This window comes from Tigriopus californicus, chromosome 12 (genome assembly GCF_007210705.1).
Source record: "Tigriopus californicus strain San Diego chromosome 12, Tcal_SD_v2.1, whole genome shotgun sequence".
Taxonomy (NCBI): domain Eukaryota; kingdom Metazoa; phylum Arthropoda; class Copepoda; order Harpacticoida; family Harpacticidae; genus Tigriopus; species Tigriopus californicus.
Genome location: NC_081451.1, coordinates 15,639,761 through 15,658,406, shown reverse-complemented (window position 1 = coordinate 15,658,406; position 18,646 = coordinate 15,639,761). Strand labels below are relative to the sequence as shown.

The 18,646-nt window shown below is 39.6% G+C and overlaps 3 protein-coding genes across 6 annotated transcripts in view; 2 read left to right on the top strand and 1 right to left on the bottom strand.

Moving 5' to 3' along the window:
• The first annotated feature begins 1,593 nt into the window (after positions 1–1,593).
• Positions 1,594–4,486, top strand: LOC131891972 (uncharacterized). The gene is made up of 2 exons (XM_059241679.1): positions 1,594–1,812; positions 2,593–4,486. Exons 1-2 carry the CDS (start codon positions 1,702–1,704, stop codon positions 4,249–4,251), a joined length of 1,770 nt encoding a protein of 589 aa, XP_059097662.1. The 5' UTR covers positions 1,594–1,701; the 3' UTR covers positions 4,252–4,486.
• A 768-nt stretch (positions 4,487–5,254) lies between these two features.
• Positions 5,255–9,458, bottom strand: LOC131891973 (uncharacterized). Of its 2 annotated transcripts, none has more exons than XM_059241681.1 (3): positions 9,112–9,458; positions 5,536–5,695; positions 5,255–5,480 (listed from the first exon to the last, which is right to left on the bottom strand). In XM_059241681.1, the coding sequence occupies exons 1-3, from the start codon at positions 9,218–9,220 to the stop codon at positions 5,402–5,404; spliced, it is 348 nt and encodes a 115-aa protein (XP_059097664.1). In that variant the 5' UTR covers positions 9,221–9,458; the 3' UTR covers positions 5,255–5,401. The 2 variants fall into 2 exon arrangements, with proteins under 2 accessions (XP_059097664.1, XP_059097665.1); XM_059241682.1 differs by having other exon boundaries at positions 5,544–5,695.
• Positions 9,459–14,616: 5,158 nt separating this feature from the next.
• LOC131891878 (eyes absent homolog 2-like) overlaps positions 14,617–18,646 on the top strand; it is a 16,645-nt gene continuing 12,615 nt past the window's right edge. For 2 of the 3 annotated variants that reach the window (XM_059241556.1, XM_059241554.1), the window contains exon 1: positions 14,617–15,056. The gene's annotated coding sequence lies outside the window, so the exon portion shown is untranslated. Of the gene's footprint in view, positions 15,057–15,145; positions 15,211–18,646 lie in introns of all 3 variants that reach the window. The other variant, XM_059241555.1, reaches the window with a different exon arrangement.

Here is an 18,646-nt window from a genome sequence, read left to right as displayed (position 1 = left end):
CCAAGTGCAACATCTTTTGGGTAAAAGCATTCTGTTTAGTCAAATAAGAACACCTAAAATATTTTTTCATTTAGTCAGAACTGAGTTGAAATTTAGTGTTTTACACTTCGATCAAAATAAGGCAAAAAATTGGCCCAAAAATGGCTCACTACGTATGTTAGAAATATTTCATATTTAAAAAAAATATTCTTCCGCTCATTAGTCATCAACCTCAAAATTATATTGAAAGTCTCTCGTCTTAAGTGCTACTTCAGAGGCATATTCGGTTGAGCACCATGTAAAAAAGAACATGGTTTTATGATGTCTGAAATAATGAAAGACCAAGTCAACTTGCTCTTTTGTTCATCTCTACTATTCTATTTGTCAAGGGTGATGAAGGCTGCAAAGTCAGGCATGAAATCAAATAGTGTCTAGAATGGGTGATGTAAATCATTGTATAAGATTGGTTTGATCTCCTTAAATGAGTGTAAATTTAGCGTCTGAAAGTTTTCTGGAGGAAGGTTGGGGAGAAGCATTGAATTGGGAACCTTTCTTAGGCTATAAAACTACGTTACCCACTCCCCTAGGGACGTGTCAAACTTCGGCTTTCTTAAGAAGTTCGTAACATGTCGAACAAAGTCTCACGGAACCTTGAACCGACGACGTTTTTGTGCGTGTTGTTTTTCCTCTTTTGCTCTCTCTGCAGCAAATCTCAGCGTTGCCAAAATTACCAAAACTCTCGACGCGTTGGCCGGAAGAGAAGATTTACCCTTTTCCCATTTTTTTCCCTTTTTTCACATTAACGTGCTAGTTCTTGATTGTTAATTTCTTGTTGATGCATTGGAGACAAGTCACTGAGTCTGTCCTAATTTTGATAACATAGATTTGAAGCCTCGTGAAGTTTTGGCTTTGGTACGTACGTTTGATCGAATGATAAAAATTGGGCTTGGTTCTAATAAATCTAAAACTTAAAAATAAGTCGCCATGATGCTAAACTGCTAGAGGTATCATTTTGTCAAATTGAGATCAACATCAGACTATGGGATGGTTCTACCTCTTTGCGCACGTGACGAAAAAGCGAGAGGTTAACAACAAGTCAATGGAGTTTTTTTTTCTTTTTTTTTTTGGCCCCAGCGGTTTCGAGGAACAGTTTCAAGTTTTATGTCATTATCTTAAAGACTGACCTTTGCATACAAGTTAGCAACAAGACTGAAAAGTAGGCCTTGTAAATATGTGAAGAAAAAAAAATTACAAACCTGAGTGAATTGGTGAATTGGTCATCTCTTCCAATTTCAATTGAATTCTTTCATATTTTTAACCTTTGTTGATGTATTTGAGGCACTGAGAAAACTGACCAAGAGAGCCTGAATTTTAACCATGTTCAATATGTAGCCATTGCAAATAAAGATTCGATCAGAGTACCGCGCGTTTCGTGAACATTTTGAAATGCAACTGGGTAACGCTTTACAATCTTGTCTTACAAAACGTGCGTTCTCAAAAAAAAAGCACGTGGTTCTCCCTCATTGGAACCTATTTGGGCTTGAATTTGGCCCTCAAAGCCTCTGTAAGTTGGGCACCCCTGATTGTGGCCGGGCAAAATGAGCCGTGTCGGAATTTGGCCGATTGGGCAGCAGGGTCGGCGTTTCTTTCTGTTTTGAGAAGAGCTCTACAAGAAGAAAACAACATAATTCTGCTGGATTCGAAGAAAACAAGTGTGTTAAAATGGATTTGGACGAGGATTTCGATGACATGCTGACCAGTTTCGAGCAAGAGATCATGGAAGAAGACATCAAGAGTGACCAAAAGGCCTCCTTCTCCTCACCAGTTTTGCCAGTAATGAAGATCTGACATTATCATAACGTTAGAGTTGAACCGAACTCATTTGAATTAGCTAACTAACAAAAAGGGAACATATCTTTCCAAAATAGGATCATGACTAGACTTGTCCAACCTTGGCAAATGCAACTGACCAGGCTTGTGTTTTTCCTTGAATATGAGGTGCATTTATCCTAAGGGAATAGTGCAAGCACTCCTTGAGCTAGGTTTTTAGTTTTTGTAGCTGTTCTTTTCGAGGAGAATTGCAATTTTGCCTCTAATGGGAATTGTAGATGGAAGTTTAAAGTTAGGATTGAGGATAATGCTAATACGGGCAACTAATCATCATGTTTTAAAACTACCAAGACAGCCATAACTTAAAACTGTAACTGAAGAGCTATACAAATATTCCAAGTCGAGATTTGACCAAAATGAAAGAGATATACAGGGTGTTGCAAAGTATTGATTGCATCCTCTCCAGTTTTTGTTTCAATTCCCAAATGTGTTCACTCATTCATTGAAAAACATCAAAAAATTTAAAATGAACACAAATCTAACTTCAAAAAGGGCCTAATACTAAAATCATCATTTTAGTAGTACATGTGACAATTGGTACCTTTTTTTTAAAACAGGCGGCAAAATCAAAATTCAACTGAGGTTTTTTTTGGGTGGATTTTCCCTACTTTTTCAAAGTGTCGCATTTTATTACTTATATTTCGTGTATTTCATTCCTTTGCTTTGACTCCCATGACGGATTGCTTAATTTTTTCATTTTTTTCTATTGCTCTCTATTTGCAGCCGAGTAAATGCCCTCAGACTCTCAAGACCAAAACTGCTCTAAAAGTGAAACCCATCAGCGATTTGAGCCAATCTTCAGCCGAGCCTCAAGATCTGGTGAGTCCGAAAATGGTGCGAATTTGGAACGAGCTCCCCTCCAAAGAGCCCGCCCACCCAACGCCCCAATTGATCTTGTGCTGTTATGCGTGTAACATGGAGATGCCCGATGAAGAGGCCTTGGCCGACCATCTGGTGGATCATGTCAAGAAGGGCGAGAACTCGGAACCGGTTCACCTCTCCCTCATGGAGGACACAGAGATCTGTCATTTGTGCTGCATGGTCTTCAACGGCCTCGCCGAGGTCATCTCGCACTACAGAAGCTACCATGAGGACAAGCCCATCGCGTGTGATGGATGCGGCTGCTCTTTCCAGGACCATGCCTTCCTGATCCGCCATTTCAAGGCCTGTCCCAAGTTTCACTATTCACGGCGATCCCGCCTCACACCCGTGGTGCCTCCGCCCAGCTCTGCGGCACCACCACCACCACCCCCGCCAAAGACGAGCAAAGCCCCGCGTAATGCGCCAGCCAACAGCCAACGGACGGAGAAAGTGCTCAAGTGCTTTCAGTGCGACTTCTCGTGCAGCGATCAGAACACGTTGAGCGACCATTGGTTCTCCCATGGGATTGAGAGCACCCATCGCCCGTGGGTCAACCGTGTCGAGACCGTGGAAGGGATCGCTTGTGGCCTGTGTCGGCGAAGCTTTTCCACCAAAAAGCGTCGCAAACACCATTGGATCAACCACCACCGCACCCAAACCCTCTATCCGAAACTGAAGCTCTCTCCCGACGGGATCAACGTCAATTGCGGCCTTTGCCTGCGGGACTTCGATTGCTCCGAGGACAAGTACGACCATTGGGACTCCGAGCACCGGATCCCCAACAAAACGGGTTGTCTGTTCTTCTGCGGTTTGTGCGACTCACTCTTCAAGACCGAAACAGAGCTGCGGATCCACAACATCGATTTTCACAACGCTGAAGGCGGCCAATTGCCTTCCAACACTTCCCGTCAACAAGATCTGGAGGACGAGGTGGACCGGGACACGCCCGCGGTTCGCACTTTCAATGCTCTGGTGTGTGACTTGTGTGAAGCCGCACTGAGTGACGTGGAACTGGCGCAGAACCACTTCCTGCTCCAACACGGCTTGTCTGTGAAAGACCTCCGGGACATTCGGACGGGCAAGTGGCACAGCCCCCAGCGGGTCTTTGCAGGGCTGGAGAAGAACCGCAACCACCAGTTGTTCATGATGGAGATGCAGGAGCTCACGCTCAAGATGTTCTCCAACGAGTGCTACCAGAAGGACCTCCATTGCTTTCAATGTCGACAGAGCATGTCCACCATCCCGGACTTGAAGGCCCATTTGTCGCGGGCCCATCTGAAGACACAGAACGAGATCTTCACCATGGAGTTGGAGAACAAGTTCGACGACTTTGTGGTCAAGTTCAAGTGTCCCATGTGTTCGGTGTCGTTGTTCAACCGCCATGACCGATTGCGGCATCTGATCAATTGCCACGGCTTGCCCATCCTGGACGTGTTGAACTTCAAAAAGACCCGCTTGAGCGTCACGGCTCAAGGTTGTCTGGCCATGGATAACGTTCTCCTGAATCCCAAGAACGGTTGAATCCCCAACTAAGTACTAAAAGGGGCTCATCTGTTGTTGAGGATTGGCGAGATTCGGTCATGGCCAGTTATTGCATTATTGTCTTTCCTGAATATTACTCGCATCACTTAATTCACGTGGCCTGAAATCGAATCATTTGTTGAGGGACCCGAGATGTGTTGATCAAGTTGGCGGGTAGTAGATCAAACAGGTATTTGATATCAGAAAAATAAATAAATATCGTTGTGTGTCTCTTGCACTGTTCTAAAAAATAGCTTGGGAAAGTAATTAACATCACAAACTCGTTTTAAAAGTGTGAATTTTCGAAAAAGAGTTCTGTTAATATCGAAAGTATTGTAAGTGAATTCCCATACAACTCAGTAGTGGTGAAAAGATCATAAGCCAATTTGAATTCAACTACTAACTAAATGTGCCCCTAATTTCTTTTAATATTGCTTTTTTGAAAGTTGCTAGTGTTTCAACGTGTTGATGTACGCAAGTTGTCGGTCTTAATTCAAATCATATATCCGACAAGGTATTTCAGTTACTGTGTGCCCATACACATACAATTGTAAATTCGTTTTGTTCAATTTCTTTTTTTCCAACCGTGACCATACCCAACAAGAATAACCAGGGACCTAGAATGCTACCTTGGGGCACTCCCCAAGTTAGAGTTGAGAAAAAAGGGGACTAGTCAATTTCCATATGTTGCCGTCTGCCATGCGAGGCCTCAGAAAATATTTTTTTTTTTAAACGCTGTTTTTTTTATTACTATTTTCTTACAGCCTTATTCATTTTATTAAACTGTAATGTTCTTACATCTGACTTCTGAATGGCAAAATGGGATAAAGTATTCATTTTTATTTATTTTTTTTACAGAAAAGATAGTTTGAATTCTTGAAGAATCTTCAGGTCACTTTGTGACAGAGGAGCATTAGCCTCATTCATACTTTTGTCCATGTTTGAACGGAACGAAATGGTCGCGGTGTCAAGAAGCAACAAATAATGGATCGCAGATGATGGAAAGAGTCCACAGGTTTATTGAGTTTAATGTGGGACATGTTGGTATAGAAGTAAAACTTTCACGAGGATTTTGACACAAGGTTGTTATTTTCATGGGCTCATGATTCCCCTGTCGTAGTGTTTGTGGACAAAATGGAGTCCTGCTTCATCAAGTGAGGTAAAATCGGCTCGAGTTCTCTTCCACCAAATTGGATCCATTGTGATCTATTCCGTCCTCATTGGCACCCCTGAAATAAAAACCAAGGATCGATCTGCGGAAAACTTCACTCGATTATTGTTTACCGCTTCACTTTGAGCTCCAGTTCATTTTTGGATGATTTGAAAACGGCCATAACGTCCTCCACAATCAGGTCATCACAGGAGATCCCGTTGATCTCAGTGATGATATCTCCAACCTTGATTTCCATGGAAGCTGGCGATTCAATCTTGGTTTGGGTCACTCCTGAAACAATCACTTTCAATGTTTCCTGTGATAATAAAACGCCCTAGGTACACTAATGTAAACTAAGCTTTTGGTAATGACTAGAGGTTACAAACTTATCTTTGGTCAAGTTTGAAGCCATTTTGGCCATTTTGGGGTCAAAAACTCTGTTCGCAAATTGTAACTCTGAAATAGAATGAAGCCGAGGACTTTGGTGGAAGTTTGGAAGAAGTTTCAGAATGATTATTTTTGGAATTCTGAAACATGTATACGATATGCGGTATGTGCACATTACTGTAGTTTGATCAATTGGAAGAAAGTGAAAATTTGAATAAATACTGGTGTTCAGAATTTGCATATTTTTCCACGTTTTAGTGCAGCGAGTTCTTTAATTTTGACCATCTGTTTGTGTACGTAGGTTTCTGTAAGTGAATTTTCAATTCAAGGCTACAGCCAATTGCATTAATACCTGCGTAAAAACTCATGTGCTCATCCTCACAATCTTATAACTATTTCATAGGATCTCTCGAAATGATAAATGTGTTTTTCGACCGAAAACCATTCATCCAATTTTTCCTAGAGTACAAATTCAAGAGACTTCAAAATGTGGACCTGAATGTACATTTTCAGCCCAATGACCATCAAATAGGTGGGCGGACAAACCCTTTTTATTACTTAAGGCACGAAAATACTATCGTTTCAATACCAATTATAAGATTTCAACGTCATTCTATTAGTTGCTTGAACCTTGTCCTTTTCATATTTTCATAACAAATTATTTCGATTACAACCATAAAGCATTTTTCTTTTGTGCAGCCTTTAAGAGAAAGATCAAACACCCTGTAGGACCTTTTGAGGTCGATGGGGAAGCCATAAACAATGTAGAGTCTATGGCCAACATACTTGGAGATCAGTTCTCTAGTTTGTTTTCAACTCCACTGAGTTTAGGAGCAACAGTCCATTGCTCTATTGATGAGTTTGTTGGGACTGGCAAGGCTTGTCAAGTTGAGAATTTAGATGATCTCGTAGTCACAGATCAGGATGCTTTAGAGGCCATCAGGGACTTGAGACTCTCGAGCTCCCCTGGCCCTGATGGGGTGACATCTCAGTTTCTGATGAGATGCTCACATCCAAGGCAAGGTTCTCAATTGGCTAAGAAGTTTCATTTGTGGTAGGAAACAATTAGTTAAGGTTGAGGGATCTTGGAAAGAACAGAGGGCATAGACAGGTTCGAGTTCATGAGAGGTATATTCTGGAGTCACCCATATTACATGATCGTGACAGAAGTAAACTTTTTCATCTCGAGAGCAAGAGCAGCATGAGCACATTCAAATTGTTCATTGATGTAAATCGGATGTCTCCAGATCCCTTAGTATGTATGCATGATGTCAAGTCTGGTGTCCCTCAGGGCTCCATTTTGGGTCCCCTCCTTTTCATCATCTTCATTGCTCCGCTTCAGAAGCTTGGTAGTAGTAATGTCAGTATCTCTTCTTATGCTGATGATACAAAATTGGTAGTTGGTAGGAATGGTCAGGATTCTGGTTGTCTGGCAAAGGTCCTAGACCAAATTTATTCCTGGGTTGCTGCGAGTAACATGGCCTTGAATGGAATGAAATTCCGCTCAATGACCTTTGGGTCGACGCCATTAGACACTCCACTATTAGATGATGAAGGTAAGGACATTGAGCAGGTCTCATCCATGAAGGATTTAGGTGTAGTCCTCCAAGATAATGGAAAGTTCGATGAGCATATCCAGTTGAAAGTTGGTAAGGCTTTTCAAACATGTGGTTGGATATATCGCACGTTTAAGTCCAGAGATAGTGTCACGATGCTAACTCTGTACAAGTCGATTGTTCAGCCGCATCTTGAATATGCCTCTCCCATTTGGGCGCCAATTAGTTCAGCAGGTTTGCAAAAGCTCGAGCAGGTCCAAAGATGTTTTACTAGGAACATTGAAGATATGAGAGAGCTCTCGTATTGGGAGAGGTTAGAAAGGTTGGGATTGTACAGTACTCAGAGAAGGTACGAAAGGTATCTGATATTGTACGTTTTCAAAAGCATTCATGAGCTTTGTCCCAACCCAGGATTTAGGGTCAATTGTACCTAGTGACCGTAGAGGCTTAAAGTGCGTTTTGAGAGCACCTTCAAGTCTTCGAGAATCCAGGCTAGTTAAAACAATAAGTCCAACTCTCTTCCTCCTCAGGCTCCTTCATTGTTCAATTTGCTGCCCTCAAATATTCGTAGGGTTTATGTAGGGGTTGATCCAGTTGCAAGATTTAAGTCAGATTTGGACAAGTTTTTGACTAAAATTCCGGATCAACCTTATATTCGAGGATTAGCCAGATCAGCCAACTCCAATTCGTTGGTCGATCAAATAATATATACATAAATAAAAGTCAAGTAAAATAAATAATCTTCTCGTCTTGAACTGCTGGGATTCCAATCCCGGTAGCGGTAAGGAAGTCCGCAAAAAAGAAAAAAAAACAGTATTGATTGGTAGACCGGACCACATATGAAGATAAAGTTGAGTAAAGTAAATAAGCTTTTCGCTGTCATTTCCAGTAGCGGTAAGGAAGTCCGCAAAATATCTGATGCTTGAATCTACCAAAATGACATACTACGTAGATACACAATAAAAGTATAACTGTATTGATATTTTGTAACTAAATCAATTTTATTTCAAGTCAAACTACAACTTCCTCGGCACTTGAAGTCAGAGAGTTCTTATTTAAGTGCTATCCATATTTGAACTATTTTTCAAGGCCTTTCTAAAGACGTGTTTTGATTTGAAATGAAGAGCGAGGATCATTTCTCATTTGTTCCAAGTAATCAATTGTGGCTCAAAAAATGTATAGAGTCAAAAAAAAAAAAAAAACATCGATCTCGTTTGAAGGAAATGCGACAAAAATACCTCCTTAACTTCCTCCAAACCATTCCAGACCAACCCTCGAATACGTGTTAATATCAAACACGATTTCTCATCAAATTTACTTTCGGGTGATTGTGCAGTTAAGTATTTTATGCCTTGAATCCATTCACAAAGACACAAATGGCCTCTCAAACATGAAATATGGTGTGTCATCATCCACAGTAATATGGGCAAGCTTAAGGCATCAGTTTGTGGTGCCTGGACAATGGGTACATGGAGCAAATTTTCGCCCACTTTGTCTCCAGACCCACGTTCTGTGTGGGCGTCAAAAGCGGTGTCCTTGAGAAATATAATTCCATACTAAATGCTTTCCAACTTTAATTTAAATTTCAAGATAACTGAGCTCTTTTTTATTTAAATAAATTTGTAGATGACAATTTATAATCAAGGGAGGTTTGTCACGTTTATTCTTTCAACACTCTGTCACACATATCACGTCGAAAGTTGGAAGGAACCTTGAGGATTGGACTGGGATCCACTACCAAATAGAATAAGGTGACGGACTTACTTAATTGGGGCTTATTTCCTTCTGTTGGTTGGCATTCCAATCCCCAATCCTCATCAATGTTTGATCTACACAGGTGAACTCCAAATACAATAAAGCCTTGCTCTCCCATGATTTAGAGGTGCTGAGTATGGCTCGAAGGATGTTAGCGTCAATTGAACGGACACACAAGTCACAAATACTGAATGGAAGCCAAGTTTTCGGGGAAAACTGGACTTCGCCTTCAGACTGCATGACTGAGTAGTAAGCGTCAGAAATCCCAATTGGAGGCTGATTTGTTCAAGCAGGACTGATGTGTCCGGTCTTGTCATGTCTTGTCTTAACAGACAATCTCAGTCCTATGTTCAGGCACAGGAACGGTTGGGAAAAAGGAAACTTAGGCCATTTGTTTGTTTAATCAGTAACCTTGATGAAATAAATTGTGATTTTTTTGACTTTATCATAGGCGGCTTAGAACTACATCAAATATGGGATAAAGCACAAGCATTAGAATTGAAGACAATGCTCTTTTGTCCCTTCTTTTAGTTTGGTTATTTGGACGTATCATAAAACTTGAAATAAATTTTTCAAATAATTATTGTATAAAAGTGATTTGAAGAGGTCCAAATACTCGTAGTTTGGCAAATTCAATGACTTGTTAATCTGGATTAGCAATGTCAGAAATTACCAAATATCGAAACATTATGTCGTCCATTGGAAATAAAGATGGATATCATGCCGTATCTTTTTCTGAACAAAAAAAATCAGCCCTAAAATTGGTGCATGACTCTTGGCCACATTTGGATTTGAAATCGTTTGTTTTCAATGCTTCATAGCTTACCTGTCACCCTGGTTAAAGAGCCCTAAATTAAATGTTTGGTTGGATGTAAAACCCCAATTCTGGAATAAATTTTCAGTCAATTTGTGGACGGGAAGTTATTCTTAGACTGAGCATGTTGCCAAGAATTTCTCAATTCCTCACATTTCTGTGGCTAATTGGTGCACAGGTAGTTAGGGGAAGCTCTAGAAAGTTATCAATTTTTATGCTGGTTTTTTTTTGCCTTGAAAAGTGTTGTGTAAAAAATGTTAAAAGCCATCAAACATCATTAACAATCACTACTGATCAGATTTGAAATTGATGAAGTTTTAGTCTTTTTTTTGCGGACTTCCTTACCGCTACCGGGATTGGAATCCCAGCAGCTCAAGACGAGAAGATTATTCATTTTACTTGTCTTTTATTTATGTATATTATTTGATCGACCAACAAATTAGAATTGGCTGATCTGGCTAATCCTTGAATATAAGTTTGATCAGGAATTTCAGTCAAAAACTTGTCCAAGTCTGACTTAAATCCTGCTACCGGATCAACACCAACATACGACCTACGAATGTTTGAGGGCAGCAAATTGAACAATGAAAGAGCCCGATTCAATTTTTCATGTTATGAAAAACTGTGTAAAATTGAAGGAGGAATTTTTTTAGCAAGGTGTTTTTCTTGAAAAAAATGTAAGCAATCAAGGAATAAATTAAAATTGGGACCCTTAATTCTAAGCCTGCAGTGATGGAGACCCTGTTTCAAGACCTTCAGGCTCGGTAAGGTCTTTCTTTGTTTAGCTTCATCTGGCAGAACGCATCAACATTAACATTCCTGTTTGAGCCCGCTTAACTTTAGGGCTAAGAGAGCTCAAAGGATTGTCTCTATTGATGAAAACCCAACAAGGTACAATTTTAGGACGCAAGCATGATTCCGTGTTCAAACTTAAGTTATGATCTCATTGTCAAGAATTTTCATATCTCTTGCAATATATTGCGAGGAGTCGTTATGGTCATGAAATGGTTTTTTCAAAGACTGCTCGGCGTGCTCGGCGTGCTTCCTCCGAGCACAAGACACTCGTCCCTCCGCTGCCATCTCTGGGCTCTATTTGGGAGTATGACACCGAGACCGAGTCGCTGGTACTTGTGTCCTCTGCTGTCAATCTGTATCCCCTACTCAATAGATGTCACTTTTCCCTCTTGCGAGTAAAGAGGGCGCAATGGGTATGCGTATTTAGCGTATTTAAGCACTTCGCGCTTTACATCTATGGTCGTATCCTCCCCGAGTGAGAACCTGAAAAAGGGAAGGCTATCAATGGGTCGAGGTGCTTAAAATAGGGTCGGTATTCACCGTCAAGGGGCACCACTGAGACACTTAACGAAGCGTGACTGAAATAGGAAAATCGAGTTTTGTTCTCATGTTTGACTTTAAACTCGACCCTTGAATCTTAACAAAAGCTATCGTCTGGACTTAGTTTAGTGCCTTCACATCTTGCATGCTCCTTTAAATGTTTGGCACTTTTTCTAGCCAACCATCTAGAGGGACTGAACTAGGTCGATAGCTGTCCTACATTGCTGGATTTAAAGGCCAAATTTATGACAAAACTAATAATTACGAAAATCAAAGGTAACTTAGTATTTTACTTACTTCCGTAAAATATCTACTCAACAATGTGGATGAATTGTGTAGACCCGAAAATATCATTTTTAACGGTTTGTAATCCTTTCTACCTTTACAAGGCCCTCTTCAGGGGAATCATTGCACTAGCCTAAGCACTTTGATCTATTACTTAAACCTTAAAAAATGACGTCACTTTTGTTGTCATTCCTTATATGGACGAAAGTACGTTGTAGTGGCTACATTCTAAGGACTATTTGTTTTATCATGTCGGCCGAAGTAACGAAATTGTTCTCCAATACTGGCCAAATATTACCCAAAAAAAAAATTCTACCCAGATAATGGCGAAAATATTAAAATCAACTGGATTCTGGTTAACTAGAGCTCAGATCCGGCCTCGAATAATCACTTATAGAGCAAGGGCTTCTTTTTGAATTCTGCACTGATGCACAACTTCAATTGATTAATTAAGAGCCTTCGTCTTACTTCTTCGTCTTCACTTTTCTACTTTTGGCATAATTTGGCACAAATACTCATTATATGTGCCAGATATATAGGAATACGACCATGATGGGGCAATTTTAGGAAAGTGTCTGTCACGAGTGACGCCACAACATGTTTCAACATTATGTGGTTGTGTAATCCATCACCCAATTTGACTAAAGTAAGTGGAACTGTCATCGGGTGCTGTTTTACAAATTTCGCTACTAAATATGAAGACTTTTCGGAGCTTAACAATCCGAATTATTGACTTGAGTGGGGTTGCGTGAGCTGGTTCAAAACACCTTGCGTTAAGTAAGCGATCGTTCACCCCTTTCAAAGCTGCATAAATACTGTCCTATCTTCTCTTCTCATATAGTTTTCATTTGATTTGAATGAACTAAGTAGCCATTTAAAAGAAAACACAAAAAGTCCTCTTTTTGCGCCCTCTATTCATTGCATGAAAATGAGCAAGAAAAATGCTCAAAACATCTCAAAACTTTTCGCATGAATGTCAATTTCATCAAGTATTCCTAGAACAGATTATTGACAGCACTGATTTATTTTCGGTATTTTCTACACAACCATTTGTGATGTCACATTACGAGATTAAATGTTTGAAGTGTGTCACATTAGTGTGTTACACAACAGCAGTGGTGATTTGGATGTAAAAGAAAATTGAAGAGTAACCTGTACGGTTATTTAAAAACCAAGTTAACCCAAGAATAACCTCCCAAAACATCAAGAATAATCCCACTTCCATACCAACATTGTCTCTGCATCGTCAGCTTGGATCTAGGTAAGGTGAGATGGATAGGATTCAGAATTTCCCAATTGTTATGAAACAACTTTGCTCGCTCTGAAAGGCTAGCTAGTTCTTTCACAACTTGTCTGAGTTTATCCTGTAATGTTGCCTTGCTGCTCTAATAACTTTAACCCAATACTGCAAGGTAACCTGAGCCCTCCTCGTTCCCTCTTCTCTAATGTTCCTTCGTCTCATATTTCAGGGTTGCCAAAACCCCGTCCATCGCATTGGTCCTCAGACTCTTTTTATTGATGGGGAAGACTCTAGAAGAGCTGGTGTGTATGTTACGATACTTCAAAGGCCTGGCGACAGTTATGCAATGCAAAATAACGAATTTGTCTTAAAAGATGATTAGAATAATAATGATAAAATGCTGTTCTCTGACTCTGGTTTCCACAAAAACAGAGCCGTTTCAACACTGGTTTTGTTTTGTTCCAATTAACAATTGTGAGCAAAGTGGTACTTTTTCAAGTCCAAGCTAGTGCAATGTTTCTGCTGGCTATCACTTAGTACTCTGCAATAATTGTATTTTTTGGAGCACTACAAAAATATGATGAAGGTCATATTTTCTCAACTCTTCAAGGGTCATGGGCGAACAAGATCAATGCTCATCACCTTAATTATGATATATTGCCTAAGCATGCCAATCACTTCCAACATGTAATCAAATTCGATGAAATTGTCGTAAAAACGTAATAAATGGAAATGCCTAGGTTCAAAAATGTAGTTACTTAAATCTCAAATGCAGTCCAACTAATATTTATCATATAATATCGCCAACCTGAATGAAAAGAGGCGGTGGTAAACCTAGATTTTGATTGATGGTATAGCAGCTGAAAAGCCAACTTTGATTTGTGATACAGATATTTATTTCCCTTTGGTAGATCTAAATGAAATTGACTACAAAGAGTCTGATTCGAATTTAATTTCAAACAACACAACTATTTCCGACTATTTGCAAGGCTCAAACGCCCAATGTGCCTGGCAACCCTGAGCAGAGTTCCCCCGGTTTCATTGTTTGTACTACTGGGAGCTCTCTTCAGCTGGCTTGGCTCGCAGTTGAGCATCGGATTACAAATGAACTTGGACGGGGAAAGTGGCTCTCGTCCGCCTCCTCCATCCACGTGGTCCCTTGTACAGAGAAGTTGAGTAGTTGTTGTAGTAGTACCTCCTCGTGATGTTCGTTCTCTTACTTCTCTACATTCTAGACTAGCTTGGATCCAACTTCCCTCAATATTGGGCCAAGCTTTTGTCCGCCAAGGGCTTGTTGGAGAAGCAATAACAAAATGAAACAAAACACAATGACTGCCACAAACTCACTCAAGAGTCCTGGATAGCTTTGAAGCTAAGTGTAAATTCGCAAGGCTTAGTAAGGTTGTCAGGTTTCCATCCAAAATTTTTGTTAGAAGGAGCAGACAAGAGTCTAAAAAGTGTGCTATCATAAATATCTCACAAATTGGAGAACCTCACAAAACATACATATTCGTGGACTTTTTCGGACACTTGCGGTTCCGATTGAGTTTAAATGGAGTAGGCCGCCAGAGAACAATATTTGTTCATGTGATAAGTTTGCCAATGACATTTTAACCCTTTGCAGCGCTCGCTAGGATTTCGAGTAGAATTGATCTATGATAGGCATATGGCATTTTAAGTAAACCTGAAAAATGCCCTCTGGTGGAGCAAAAGACGAAAAAGAAGCTCGTAATGAGTTCTTTTTAGAGGAATCGTAAGTCTCCGTGGACGTTGAGGAGATCTGAGCTTGAACGCCCTCGCTTCCGTTGTTGTGCCTTGACCGAGAGACCCTGGAACGTATGAAGCAGTGTGTGGAGCTTCCGGAGCTCCAAAGAGCAACAGGTGTCAGGTCAGCACAATGCAAACATTAGTTGCCAAAGCCAATGCTGGACGAGGCCGAAACAATTCTGGATCGCCTTATCGACGTCTCCTCGTTTGTTTCTGGCTTGTCCAGCAACGAGGCAAGAAGAGGATTCCTTCCACGGAGAACTTCCGGATTAAGAACGAGAAAGGCAAAGAGAACAAAAAAAGAGACACACAAAGGATCAACTCGACACAACGGATCATCCAAGGATTGATATTCTCGGCGTTCTGACACTTGGTGAGAACGTGTGGCCTCCTCGAGTTGTATTTTCAATTCTTCGAGTGCCTACAAGTGATCCAAAATTCGTCAGTTTCAATGCACGGTGGGAGCGAGAATGGTGCCTTGAAGAGCTCCTTCATTTCCAAACTATGATCAAGGTATGGTGTTGAATTTATTTTGTTAACTTTTAGACCTTTTTGGTTATTTTATTATCTAGATAGGGGGCCTTTAAAAGATTCCTTTTCAGACTGTGAATAAGCCTTCAACAAAGAAAATGTTACCTCGTTCTTGAACGTTTCAAATCTAAAATCGGTGAGCTGGTCTTTGACAAAAATTGAGGAAATCTGTCACCATACTGAAAAGGTGACTGATGATTTGTGAAAGTTAGTCAGTAAAATGAGTTTGTTGTTCCCACTTGCGGACAGACTTACAACAAACAATCAGATGGTGCTAATTAAAAGAGTCTAACAAAATACCACGTTAAGAATTGTTGTGAAAAGCATCCCAAATATTATATTTCATGCCATAATGTCAAAGATGAATATAATTAGTTTTTCAAGTGAAGATTCTCAAAAACATAATTTTCAAATTCAAATTGTAGGCCTTGTAAACTGAGTACTACGCCTACTTAGTGCGTTGGGTACGTGATAAGATGAGCATCTATTATTGAAACCTTATTATCTCGATTTGATATCACATAATCAAAATTCAAAGAAAATGAAGAAAATGTGAGCAAGCCATGAATATTGTGTTTAAAGTGAAAGCAAGTTCTTGTCCTCATTCGTGGCTTCCTTCTTTGAAGTTGAGGGTGTAGAAAATTGATCCCTTGAACCACCAGGGTGATCCAATTTATCAGATAACAATCAGGAATGGAGAGCCAAAAGCTCCCTGTGGTTTCATGTTACATGATCCATGGTTTCTCCCATGAGGATTCCAATTATTCCTCAACACGACGATGTGGGCAATTCCCGTGGGGAAGGTAATCTTGCGGTGCCATGACGATGATTTTAGAGCTCTGAAGGGTTTTGATTCAAGAAAGGGAAAATATGCACACAGACCAATGAAGCGAATTATTTTTTAACCATTGTTGAATGGAGTTTTTAAAATAGTCGTTGGAATGGAGCCCTATTAAAGTCATTATAGCATGGCTTTTTTCATTCAAAGGAAATGGGCAGGATTTAGTACGAATGTCATTTGGTGAAAGTGGACAAGACACGCTATGATCTAATTGAATAAAAACATCTCCAAGAGAGTAGTTTAATAACGATTCTAATGGTAAGAGTGGTTGACTAATCGCGTTTTATAAGGTGAGCTACTAGCATCAATAAAGAGCTATGCAAGCAGATATCACAATGGAAGATTTATTTACTCATCTCTCACGCTTTAAATTTTTAATAGCTCGCGGCAATATTCTCAACATATGTCTTTCTGAACGAATCATTTCTTGAGTTTAAGCTGTGCGATCTTGGGTTACATCTTTAGAAAATACGGACATTTACAATGCTAAAAGTTGTAATGAAATGTTTGGACCTTTGTCGGGGCAGGAAACAGGAACAAATGAAGTTGCATTTTAAAAGTAAAAGAAAAAAGCTAGTCAAAAATAAATGGTGCACACAGATAATATAAACCTAGTTGTGGTAAAATACACAATTGAGTGAAACTGTCATTTTTGTTTTGAATTATAGTGAGCACATTTTTCGCAAATTTATCTACGATAAGTACATTTAAACCAGTATAACTAAGCACGCAAGACGTCAGGATACGATTTGGCTATGAAAGATGTTTGTAGAATTGCATTTTTCTTCACAAACAAACAATTGTTTTTTTTGTTTTATGAATTTCTAAGTCAATAAAAATATTATAGGCCTAAAACATTTTACTGAGTCTGATTAATAAAACCTTTTTCTTTGAATATGGGGAGCACATATATATATTAAGGATTTGAATACAAATTAGCATACGATCTATTTAATCGCTCCTGAGCCATATCAGGCCTTGATAGTTCATACCAGCTATTGATATAACAAAAGTAAAATAACATTTTTTCTTTTCTTGATCTTTTTTAAAAGAGCTGAACATTTCATGTCTTTTCTTCAATCATTTGTAATTTTCGGAGATTATATGTTGCTGAGTAAACTGAGTAAAAGTGAATCGATCAGACCTCATTGTTTTTTTTCAAATTTCTTTGATCGTGAAACATATTGCGACATTACTTAGCATTTGAGTTGTTTTGAAATGATGGAAGAAAAAAAGATGTCTACTTTAGTGATTTTGAACATTTCTATTACTTGCTTGGTTTTGGATACAACGGGAACACTTTCCAGTCAAAAAAACAATCAAAAGGCGCCATTTGCTCCCACATGACTCGGCAGGAGCTGAATAATTCTTTTACTAATTTGTATTTGAGAGACAAATAATTATGATCCTAATTCTCAACAAATAAGTTTCTGAAAATTCCATATAAGGTATCAATCCGAGCTAAAGCTCCATGCAGTAGAACATCAAAATTGTTCATTATGATTTTGATGGTTGTAACAATGCGAAGATGTGTTTCGGCATTTTTTAACATATATATGTACTTGAATTTTGGTTGGTTTTTTCACGGGCTTTTCTAATGGCTACAGGGACTGTAATCTCCAGTACTATTGAAAAAGGTTGTAATTCGTCTTTTTGGGGCTCTTAATCTTTATATGATATTTGATCCACCAACGAACTACATATGGCAGGCCGAGCTAGTCCTTGAACGTAGGGATGATCTGGAATGCTATCTAAAAATTTGTCCAAGTCTGACTTGAAAGATGCTACCGGATCAACAAGGCCTACGTATTCCCTTTGAATATGGAGAAAAAAATTCTCTCAACACTCAATCAGGCTTTTCAACCAACGTGCGTGCAAAGGCAATCAATTGTTTTATCTCAATGTAACTTCTTCCATTATTCCACCGTTCAACTCCATCCTATTGTCCAACTTTCGGCTCTTATTAGAAAAAAGTTAATTGACTTTGATTGGGCATTGAGCCGAGAAATTCAATCTAAGGTCGACCTGGAACCGTGTCCAGAAGCTTAGATTTAGTACTACCCATGATTTGGTGGCGTATCGTCGTGCACTTGGCCAAATCTTTACTTTAGACCCCAACTTCACCTTCTGAAATGATGCACAATTGGGGTCGTAAAAGAAGTACTCTTTTCTCTTTAATAAATCCGTGACGAGTTTTCTTTTTATATTCCTTCGCCTCGGCCTGACACAAACCCTGTCCATGAATGTTGAAATAATCTCGACAGTGAATGGACTCTGAGACTTTTTTGAGTGTTTGGATCCGACGAAGAAATGTGCACTTCAGAAACGAAGAAGAAAACGGTCGAAATTAAATCCGACCTGATCATGTTACGTTAAAGATCAAATATGTCGGAGAGACACGCCAGGACTTCTTAACGCATGCACGGACCACCTCAATTGGCCTGGTTGATTTCACTATCTGATTCATCTTGATGTGAATAATGACATTTACAAATGTGTTTAACAAGTAAGATTTGTGCGAATCTGTCTTTTGAAAGTGCGGTAAAACATATTTTGCCCAATGAAAACATGATTTTTCAATGGCATGAGCAATTTAACATTCGCTACTGCCATGACATTTGAGCAAGTGAGGCTGAACCAGTGACAATGATTTTTGCTTCAAAAGCACACTTTTTAGTCCTTGTTAATCTTGAAATACTTTTAGGGCGCACTTTGCATTGATTCAAGCTCA